This window comes from Garra rufa, chromosome 21 (genome assembly GCF_049309525.1).
Source record: "Garra rufa chromosome 21, GarRuf1.0, whole genome shotgun sequence".
NCBI classification, from domain to species: Eukaryota; Metazoa; Chordata; class Actinopteri; order Cypriniformes; family Cyprinidae; genus Garra; species Garra rufa.
The window spans coordinates 39,468,137-39,480,230 of record NC_133381.1 but is presented as its reverse complement, the minus strand read 5'-3'; the positions used below and the strand labels follow the sequence as shown (position 1 = coordinate 39,480,230).

The window sequence follows — 12,094 nt, the reverse complement described above, 5'->3', positions numbered from 1 at the left end:
TTCCTCATGTGCAACAAATTATTGTAGTAGATTACCAGTGCTTCAACATTAGAACTACATATTAATCAGACTCTCAGCGCCAATGTATTTCATGTTCCCGAGCTCCCAAAAATTAGCGTCTGAAAAATGCATTTCCTACAAATGTATGTATATTTTTTTATGTAAAATGAAAATCTGTCCAATTTTCTGGCTAAAGTCAATTTGTTTAAATGATTGAAACATAATGAGTCCAATTTCTGTAGCTCATTTGACTTCAGATTGAAAATTCCCAAAATAAGTCCAGTTGTTATGTGCTAAAATAAATACACAGTCTTTCTTTTCTTTCTGGAATTATTGTTGGTCACTAAGAAAACGTGTTTGTGAGATTGAGTCATTTTTGTTTTATGCCCGCAGTCCTTTTACATTTGTCCTTCTAGGAATTTGTTTTTCACTTTATTCAATACATATGCACTGTGAAAATGATTGTTTTTCCCTGACGTGCAGCCCTCATGATGTTTATGACTAATGTTGACAGTATTTTATTGGTTTGCATGTCAGATTTATTGATGCGTTTTGCCTCTGGTTGGTCGTAGCTTCGTCACTTGGGAAACGACGAAGTGCACATCGTGTGGTCGGAGCACACGCGGGACTACAGACGAGGAATCATTCCCACCGACTTCGGAGATGTCCTCATCATCATCTACCCGATGAAAAACCACATGTTCTTTGTGCAGATCATGAAAAAACCCCAGGTACGTCCCTCGTCGTCAAGATAATGACATTACGTTACATTAAAAACCACAGCCATCCACCATAACTTACCAGATTTTCATATATTATGTGAAATGCCTCTCCCGAGGCGTCTTAAGATCTCCGTCAGGATGTGCGATGTTTCGCTGATTGTCAGGAGATGTAGATTGTGGCTGGAAGGGCTGGATGGTATCTCTTCCTGTCTGTTCCCTGAAAGCACTAATGCTGGAAGTCCATTACTGCACTGTCGGCACGCCACTCTCATCGCGGTCAAGCTGCCTTTCATCTTCCTCCTCCTGCGTCTTCCACTAGATCCCCAGAGAAACCGAGCGTGTATCATTTGTAATTTCTCGCAAACACGTCACCTCTACCAGACTTGACTGCTGTGTGTGTTGAGTGGCCTGGATGCTGTCAGATGTATGGTTCCTGCACCATGTCACCAGCTGCAATTAGTGAAATTCCCTCAGCTGTGTCACTGTTATCTGCTGTTCCACTCAAATAACTCTCATTTCATCCACTCGATAAATGCAAGCCTTGGCAAATGGAAGTGCTGCATTATCCCTCGACTAGATTCAGCTGTCCTGAGCATTGATTTCACATATCACATGGAAGATCGGGTTTAGAGTTTGTGTAAATTGATTTTGGGTTTAACAGTTAAAACTTACAGACATTGTTTCTTCATTATTTGTTCTGTCTCAACCAGGTTCCTTTCTTTGGGCCTCTGTTCGACGGGGCGATAGTGACTGGAACGCTGTTGCCGAGTCTGGTGCGGGCCACGTGCATCAATGCCAGCAGGGCTGTGAAGTCTCGACTGCCGCTTTACCAGAGTTTGTATCCTTCATCTTTACGGTTGGTAACCAGTGAACTGAGGTCACAGCGTTTCTAGTATCTGTATGTGTGCTTCTCAATCCTATCTATCGTTCCCTAGTCCATGAATCATTTCATAGTGAACATGACATTAGGATACGGGAAACTGCCTCAATGATCTGTGACACCATTGCTATCTGACACTGCATGAGCGATTTTATTTATTTTTATTTATTTATTTTGCCATTGTGTGGTGTTCTTTGCCGTTGCCGTTAAAAGTACAGCTCTTCCTCCAGTGCTGGCAAAGATGGGACGTCATTTTCTAGTAAGTAAATGTTGTCTTTTGGTGTATGCTGGGAATTTTAGAGAGCAGAAGATTCAGTGCACTGGAAAGACCCTAGAAATGTCTGGGTAGGTCATATTGTCTACTAAACTAGGGAATAGATTGAAACAGACACGCTCTGTCTAAGGATTAATTGTCTCTGGCTGATGAATTATTACAAATCAATTCCCTGAGTTGAACTGTACAAGCCTTACACCTCAAGTTTACACCTTATTAATTTTCAATAATTCATTGACCAGGAATTGTTATGCTTATACCATGGCTAAATGTACATTTGTTTGTCTCATAACCTTCCCATCTGCATGTAGAACTTCTTTCCTACTTCTCTACTGATTGACTATCTTGCTTAGAAAGCAAGACAGCGTAAGCTGCCATTAGCAATTTCAAAAGTTTTCAACAAGAAGCGAAGTATGGTATCCAAGAGGAAAGCCTTGAGTGATACAAGAAACATGCAACTAGAACAGATACCATTCAAAAGTTTGGGGTCTGATTTTTTAGAAAATTGTAATGTTTTTGAAAGAAATCTCTTTAAGGTAGCACTTTACTTAAAGCTTTTATGCATAATGTATTATAAAGGGTTATTAAAGGGTATAATGCATTATAATTATTCATAATGTGCGTTGTGATACATTATATCTTGTCGTAAATAATTATAACCAAATTTAAAATGCATAGTGTAACAATGAATTAGTAAGTGTTATAATTATTCATGAGATGCATTGAGGTGCAATGCATTATAAGGTGCATTACAAGGCATAATTAATGCATTAAGCCTACTTTTATAATGCATTATACATAAAGGCTTTAAGTAAAGTGTTACTTAATTCTCTTTTGCTCACCAAGACCACGTTTATCATGAAAAAACATGGTAAAAACGGCAATATTATTACAATTTTCTGTTTGAATATATTTTACAATTAAATTTATTTATTTTAATTTAAAGCTAAATTTTCAGCTAAATTTTTTTCATCATTACTCCAGTCTTCAGTGTCACATGGTCCTTCAGAAATCATTCTAATATGCTGATGTGCTTATTGGGAAACATTTCTTATTATCATCAGTGTTGAAAGCAGTTGTGCTGCTTCATATTTTTGTGAAAACCATGATGCAGTTTTTTAGAATTCGATAAATAGAAAGTTCAGCATTTATTTGAAATAGTAATAATTTATAACAAATGTCTTAATTGACACTTTGGGTTAATTTTATGCATCCATGCTAATAAATGTTTTACTTTATTTAAAAAAAAAAAAAACATACTGACCTCAAAACTTCAAACGTGTATGGGGAAATTAGTTGCAATTTTACAGATTGGAAAAAAAGAATTCCAATCATAAGTAGATATTGCCGCATCATGTCTGATTTTTAATTCTGCTCTTTCCTGTCTGGAGTGATATTGCATCAGTGTGATCATTATTGTGAGTGGGGGTGTGTGTAACTGTTAATTGTCTCTTGTGAATAGGGTGTGAAAGGCCATTAAGGATATTCTGCTTTCACAGCTTCCTGCAATGACTTGATCTGTCTCTATGAATAATTGATCTGCTTTTGGGTGCTGCTTCTACACCACTGTCTCTTATCTGTCCGTCACAAGAACATCTGCTCGACAGTCACCTCTTACATTCACACAAAAGTGTGGGTTTCTCTCGCTCACTCATTCTCTGTGTGTCTTTCTGTCTCTGTTAGTCTTTCCATTGCTCATCTCATGTCTTTGTCCAAGTTCACAACACATTCCAATCATATTTCATTGATGTTGTTTTGGTTTGAGGTTATGACAGATGAAGTTTGTCCCATGTCAGACTGTCCTAAACAGACGTTGCTTCTAAAGTGACCTGTGTGCATAAAAACAACAGTGATTAATTATGTGGATGAAGAGGTTTCGTAACATTCTAAATAAATTTTTAAACATTTTGTTACAGGCTTTTGTAATTTTTATTGGTTTTAGGAATTTCTAAATAGTTTTTTTGTAACACTTTACAATAAGGTTTATTAGTTAACATGAATGCACAATACTTCTACAGCATTTATTAATTTTAGTTAATGTTAATTCCAGCATTTACTAATTATTAGCATTATTAGAATCACAAGTTGTGTTTGTTAACATTAGTTAATGCACTATGAACTAATATGAACAAACAATGAACAACTGTATTTTTTATTAACTAACATTAACAAAGATTAATAATGTAATAAATGTATTGCTCATTGTTTGTTCATCTTATTTATGCATACATTTTAACAAACGACACCTTAATGTAAAGTGTTTTTTTTTTTTTTTTAGTATTTTTAGTTCTTCAGCTTTGATTTGAGTTATTTATTAAAGCCAACGCAACAGTTTTAATTATTGTTTAGGTTCATGTAATATTTATATTTTATTGCACTTTTTTTTTTAAATGTACAATGTTTTTAATAGTTTTAGTTTTACATAATGATAACATTGTGACAGACTTCCATCTAGTGATGTACACCAGACTTCTCCAATCATTTACTTTGCCTAAACCCACTCATTTCTTACAATTGCCTGCAAACTTGCATTTAGACACACTCCCACATCTCAAAATCAAATCAACAACCGATGGATAGAATCAACTCCCGGCCTACATTTTCTCTTTAACTATATGTTTTGGTCGCATGTGCATTTCAATATGAAATGAAGGCTCTTTCACTACTTCAGTTTCATATGGGACCTCAACACTATTGTCTTCAAGACCTTTAGGATGTCTAGGGCAGCCTTGGACTATATAAGGCAGACTCTCAAAGCATGGCTTTGCTCCTAGGCTGTAATGTCGCATTATATTGACTTCTTATCCTGGCTGTTCACACTGAAGTCACATTACAAAAAAATCGGATACACATCAAGTTTATTTCCACATATGAAAAAGCAGATTAGTCGGATTGAGTGTGACGTTTACTGTTTACACTGTCATCCAGAAACAGATCTGCATCATATGTGAGGGGAAAGAATCAGATTTGATGCACATTCAACCGCAGTGTGAATGTAGTCCTCTTTCTTCCTTCTTTTACAGTCTGTCGCTCTCTGTCAGAACAATGACCTTGCCTCACAGTCTGAAAGATGTCTGTTTTTGTGTGGAGATGAAATCTTCTCTGGAGTTTTCAGCTTCACAATGGTCAGGGTCCCTGCAATCTTCCTGCTTGTTGTGCTTGGTGCTCCAGCGTAATTAGTTGAATATTTCTTCAAAGAGAGTCCTCGTGCTCCCTGCACAGGCTGATAAAAGCAGGTGTCTCTCTCTGGCCCTGCCGCAGAGATGGAGGGGCCTCCAGCGGGCTACACCATCACTCAGCTCTAATTGGATGGGTTTTGCTGAAATGACCACCAGCGCTTGGCATGGGGCACTGCAATCCACCCCTGTGCCCTGCGCTGTCCCACACCCTTGCCTTCTATTGTCCACGAATGCAGGTGAGTGTTGGGAGCTAATCTATGGATCTCTATCCCGCCCGCCTCTGGGATTATGCTTTTCCAAAGAGCTTAGCTTGAATGGAGAGTCCCCACTCCTGCTGACATCTTTCACATTGCGCATAATGTGTCGTGATTATTGATTCATCAGCTGCTGCGAGTTTGAAGTGGGCCATGCTGAAGCCCTGTGCAGGGAAACTTAGGATATATTACAAGATCAATAAATGAGGAAAATTCATCTTCTACTGATACATGAGCCTTTTGTTCCTTCATGTTTTCACTCTTGTTGACATTCTTTATGTTGCTCAGGAGCAGAATGGGCTCTCTTGAAGGGATTGTTCAGCCACAAATGAGAATTCAGGCATTATTTACTCACCCTGGTGTTGTTCTAATGCCATATGACCTTCTTTCTTGTTCACACCACAAAAGGAGAAATTTAAAAAATGCTCTGCTCGCTTTCATTCATATAATGGCAGCGAATAGTGACAAGCTTCAAGCTTTAAAAGAAGAGTCATATATCGTCACAGAATGATGCTATGTCACTTGTGCCATACAGTACATTTTAAATGTTCTGAGGGTATATGATAGAGTGTGGTAAAAATAAACTGAATTAAATATTTTAGCTATAAACCAACTGTTTTTTTTTTCCTACTGATCAAACTATGTTTGTTAGCTATTGTAACAGCTCCACCAGTTCAACTCCCTGATTCAACTTCCTCTCATCCCTTTTCTTGGACTTTGGGAGTATCAAACAGGCATTTCTTGTTCACAGTTGGTGACCCAAAAACCATATTGTCTGACTTTTTGGTGTTTTATGCGATTGCAATGCTATATATTGCAAATGCTACAGAAAGAGTCAAGGCCTGTTCAGTACAAAAATTTAATTTTTGCATGCGACATGTTTGTGCAGATCATTTGTGACCATGGAACGCAAAATCACTCATAAGTTTTAATTATTGAAATTGAGATTTATACTGAATAAATAAGCTCTTTCCATTGATATACTGTTAGGTTAGGACAATATTTGGCTGAGATACAACTATTTAAAAATCTGCAATCTGAAGGTCCAAAAAAAAAATTATATTAAGAAATAACCTTTAAAGTTGTCCAAATGAAGTTTTTAGCAATGCATATTACTAATCAAAAATGAAGTTTTGATATATTTACGGTTAGAAATTTACAAAATATCTTCGTGGAACATTATATTTACTTAGTATCCTAAGGATTTTTGGCATAAAAAAAAAATCGATAAGTTTGACCTATACAATGTATTTTTGGCTATTGATTCAAATATACCAGTAGACTGGTTTTGTGGTCTAGGGTCACATTTAGTAAAAAATGGCAGACAAAATGAAATGAATGAGATTACAGATTCACTCTCTGATGGTCCAGAAATACCCTGGTTTCTCAGGGACACAAAGCACTAATTAGCTTTGTGTTTCTGACACTTGCTTGTCACAGAGAAGAAAGGAAGTCGAGCATTATTTACATGTTTACAAACAGCCATTCAGATGTTTGTATTTGCCTTGGTGTATATCAAATAACAGCAAATGCACAAGTTTAAAGATAAAAGGCAGTTCTAGGTTCTTCCTCTGCTATTCACTGTCGCTTAGCAAAATACTCTGGTGCCAGATTCAAAGAATCTGCTTAAGCGTAAAATTCTTTCTAACTGCTTTTTTCTTCTTATTTTCTAATTTAGGAAAAAAGCTGAAAAGGATTTTCAGAGAGACAAAAAGATTCTTAAAACTTGGAAGAACTCCCTTGCTGTTGTTTTTTTTTTATTTATTTTTTTAAGAATGTTCTTAAAAATTTTTGTAAATAACCCCCTAAATTCAGGATAACCTTCAACTTAGATCTCAAGTCTGAATTCCCAGAAGGTAATGTTTAATGAATTTATGAATGCAACCACTCCATCTTGAGACAGGGTCTCTGAAAACATTTTACGTTTCATAAATAAATAAAAACATGCATAAAAAAACGTGACTTCAATTCCAGTCAAGCCAGTTGTGACAAAAATAGTGTGTGTGCTTTTTACGATGATTATGGTAATCTGCATGCAGCACCGAGAAAAAAAAGACTGCCTTTGAGCTTTGGCAAGAACCATCATACAATTAGAAAAACCAAAGCCTGACATTTTATTTTTGAAGGGGTCCTATTATGCCCTTTTACAAAGTCTTGATTTAGTTTGTGGAGTAGATTTTCATGCTTGATTTGTTCTTAAAAACATTATTATTCACATTATTTGTCATTTTTACAGTGCCACTCTTACCAGTCAAGCGTGCTGTGTTCTGATTGGTTAGCTGGCCCAGTCTGTTGTCAATGGCGAATAGCTTGGAGTGTGTTCTGAAAGGGTCACGTCCCTCACTGTAACCACTCCAATGGTAACAACACGCTACTAAAGCAGCTCTTCTTCATCTTCTCATAGCTCAACCAGGTCTTTCCCCCTTTTTGCATATTCAGTGGGTGAGAATTATTTAAATAACTGAGTTTGTGATGTCCCGAAGAAGAGTGCTGTAGTTTGAACGAGCAGTTTGTTGTAGTTTTGAGTTGTTCTTAAAGAAGTTCACTTCCAGAACAAAAATGTACAGATAATTTACTTACCCCCTTGTCACCCAAGATAATCATGTCTTTCTTTCTTTAGTCGGTAAGAAATAGTTTTTTGAGGAAAACATTTGAGGATTTTTCTCCATATAGTGGACTTCTATGGTGCTCCGAGTTTGAACTTCCAAAATGCAGTTTAAATGCGGCTTCAAACTATCCCAAATGCGGTTGTAAACAATCCCAGCTGAGGAAGAAGAGACTTATCTAGCGAAACAATCAGTTAATTAATTTTATTTTTTACAATTTATATACCTTTTAACCTCGAACGCTCGTCTTGCTCTGCCTGAACTTTGTTATTTCCCGTTCAAGACAGTTAGGGTAAGTCGAAAAACCCCCATCTTACTTTTTTCCTCAACTTCAAAAATCATTTCAAAATCATTTCAAAATCATCCTACATTGCTGCAGAAGCACCAACCCAGTGTTTGCAAAGTGACCATACAAAGAAGAACAAACACCCTTAACAAAAATGGTAAAACAGCGATGTAGGACAACTTTGAAGTTGAGAGAGAAAATGAGATGGGAGTTTTTTTAACATACCCTAACTGTCTTGAACTGGAAAAAACAGAGTTCAGGCAGAGCAAGACAAGACGAGAATTTTAAAAGGGTTAAAAAGTATATAAATTGTAATATCAAAAAATGATCGTTTCACTAGATAAAGAGTCTTCTTCCTCAGCTGGGATGGTTTACAACCGGATTTGGGATCGTTTGAAGCCTCATTTAAACTGCATTTTGAAAGTTCAAACTTGGGGCACCATAGAAGTCCACTATATGGAGAAAAATCTCGAAATGTTTTCCTCAAAAAACAATTTCTTTACGACTGACGAAAGAAACATGAACATCTTGGATGACAAGGGGGTGAGTACATTATCTGTACATTATCAGTTTTTGTTCTGGCCTTCAGATGATGTCCCTGGTAATGGTTTACGTTTGCTCAGTGTTCTTGTTCCTAATTCAGCCAGCTTCACGTTGATTTGCAGAATGTCCTGCTGCAATACAGGACAAAGACTTTTCCTATCAGCTGGCCATTTGCATGACATCCCATATCATTATTGAGTTATTCAGAGTTGACAAGTGGGCAGCTGGTTTAACTCTTTTACCACTGAGCCCTTTCTTGGCCTAAGGTCAGTGTGTCATACACTGTCTCTTCACTCTCTTTCTATCAGGCTTTGCATGAAGTTGACATGCTTTAGTCCACGTGGGGTTGGCGATGGCAGACCAGTGGCCCTTAAGAAGTGAAGCAGAGATTCACTGACCTTCAGCCTCTGTGCTGCCTCCCCTGCTGAACAAGAATCGATGGAGTTAGCCTGCTTACTCCCTCTCTCCTCCTGGCTCAGATCCATCTCTAGGCACCAATCAATAGCCATAATCTGTTCCTGCTCGCCGTCAGTCATGCGAGATTCAGCTTTTAGCACCCGTGATGGTTGGAGGATATTTGAGGGTATGTAAGGGATGTGGTCTCATATAAATCGTAATACAAGTACCAGCAATTTGGAATGAGGATTATGAATGCGATCATTCGGTTTCCATTGTGGGCGCCTATGAATATGCATTCATATTAGTTTGTTTTTCAAGCACAAGATCCATGTGCTATATTGAAATAGCATGTCTGGACTGAGCTTGCGTCTTCTTTAGTGTTGTTGGCTGTCAACACTTTGCAGATTATACTGATTAAGAACCTCCTCGTTAAACTGGAAGAGGCCGTCCCGCTGACCTCTCTTAGCTTTCTTCGCATGACATTTGTGGCCATGTACATTTGAAATTAATGATACCACAATAATAGACCAACATAGTATAATAGTAGATAACACCATTTAAATAATGGAGCAGCAGTTTCTTTAAATGTTTCCATGAGTCCCCCTCCCCGTCTGCTTTCCTGGGTCTCCCAACTCGCCAGCTGTTACTGGAGGTCCTGAAAAAGTCCAATGTGTTCAGATCACTGAATTACGCCAACTCACTCGCCCACCCAATCTCTCTCTCTCTCTCTCCTTTTCTTTTTGTCCATGCCTGCACATGTTCATAAACAGTCTTAGTCCATTTCCAGTTTGATGGATGGTTTCTTGGCTTATTATTAGAGACTGCCAAATGTTAAATATGATTTAATATATGGACCACAAAACCAGTCATAAGTAACACGGGTATATTTGTAGGGTCAAAATTATCGATTTTTCTTTTATGCCAAAAAATAATTTGAATATTAAATAAAGATCATGTCCATGAAGATATTTTGTCAATTTCCTACCATAAATATATCACAACTTAATTTTTGATTAGTAATATGCATTGCTAAGAACTTCATTTGGACAACTTTAAAGGTCATTTTCTCATTGTTTTGATTTTTTTGCACCCTCAGATTCCAGATTTTCAAATATTTGTATCTCGACCCATTTGTGGTCCAGGGTCACATATGTCAGATTATAGTGTTGCGGAAATTAAACAATTTAAGGCATTTTTGCATTGATTAAAAAGCAAAATAATAGTTTTCCAAGATTTTCTAGATAATAACTGGATAATAATGTGATAAGTTCTAGGCTTGCCACGATAGACGGTGTTGACGGTGTTACCGATTTTAAGATGCAACGCCGGTGACATCACTTTTCCACCGTGACACCGTCTCCACATTTATTTATTTTTTAAGTATTCGTTTTTTTATTAAATATTTATTTGAATTGAATTAAATAATTTACTTAAGACGAGAGCATGCACTATAATTAAAAACTGCTACAATGCGTCATATTTCTTTTATCACGTGAGAAGTTCACAAGTTCGCCCTTACATATAATAAACAGCGTAAAAGATAAGCGTGTTTGGCGTGCTGTCCGGGAGAGGGCTCCGAGCTCGGCATTCAGCCCGAACCCAATAACAAGAGATAATGAAGGTAAGACTGCTTGGCTATTTAAAGGGATTCTCTTGTAGTGCTTGGATAGGGAGTGTGATTGCTGATGGTGAATTGGCCGTGTTAATTATCTGTGCGAGCTCCTCCCGAAATTTGTGAATAAAACCTCACAACGAAAGTCGAATTTACAGAAAGAGAATGGCGGACGATTTAGTGTCAAAAAGCAATGCAAAAGCACCTCTTTGGCAATATTTTGGGTTCAACGTTTTTTTTTTGTAGTTTCGTTGTCGTCCATTCAAACAATTGACGCCGAATTGCCAATTCCCGCAAAACTGAAAGTGAAAGTATAATACGCACGCATTTATAAGCTATTTAAAAGCAGAAAAAAAAGAGGAAAAGAGGAAACCCCCACACCCACGGTGATACCGGTATTACCGGTGTTGTCACAATGCCGATTAACCGGTGGGGAAATTTCCTCATCGTCACAACCCTAATAAGTTCATGCACTGTAATAATAAAAAAAGAAACTTCAGATTTAGGGTTTTTGAGTTCCAAGCATGAATAAAATACAGAAATTACACGGTTAGTGTTATAGGATTATTGTTTCGCAGTTTGCTGCTTTGACCTTTTGTTGTTGTTTTGTTTATTGTTAGTTATTTGTTGTTGTGATTTTAAGTGCTCATCATTTACTTATTGTTCTTGAGATTTCAAGATAATTGCACCTTCAGAAGAGCATAGTTTATTTCTAGGGACGTAACGATATCAAAATCGCATGATACGATAATATTGCGATATGAAGACCACTATACACTATTTATTACGATATATTAAAAAAAATTAATAATTTCGGCGAAAAAATACATTTTTGTACATTTTAAAGATAAATTCTTCTATCTAATGCACTTTGGGAGTTCAAAATTAAGAGCTCCAACCCATGTTCTTAACTAAGAAAACTTAGTTAGGTCAGAACAAAGTCAGTGAATTGACTTGTACCTGAACTTTAAAGGGCAATCAAGCCTCTTTTATTTGTGATATACTGTCTCAGTCTAAATTACATTCACACTGGTGTCAAACAATGTGGAATATAATAAAAATAATAATAAATACAATGACAGTAATAGCCTAATATTGTAAAATAATTGCGCTGTAAAATAAATGAAAATTAATATTTCATTGGTATATTATTTTTGCTTTACAATACAGCAGGGAAATTACAATACAAATTCTAATATCTACATTTTAAAGAGATATTTTTAATTTGGAATGCAGTAACGTTACCCATTTAAACCGCTAGCTGTCAGCAATTCATACTGGACTTTCATACTAGCTTTTATTTTGACGGAAACAGCGTTAGAGCTTTTATTTTGAAGCT

The 12,094-nt window shown here is 36.8% G+C and overlaps 1 protein-coding gene across 1 annotated transcript in view; it reads left to right on the top strand.

Moving 5' to 3' along the window:
* ralgapa2 (Ral GTPase activating protein catalytic subunit alpha 2) overlaps positions 1–12,094 on the top strand; it is a 159,208-nt gene that overhangs the window by 109,464 nt on the left and 37,650 nt on the right. The window contains exons 35-36 of the mRNA XM_073826619.1: positions 573–731; positions 1,433–1,560. Coding sequence (XP_073682720.1) covers positions 573–731; positions 1,433–1,560 — 287 coding nt within the window. The remainder of the gene's footprint in view (positions 1–572; positions 732–1,432; positions 1,561–12,094) is intronic.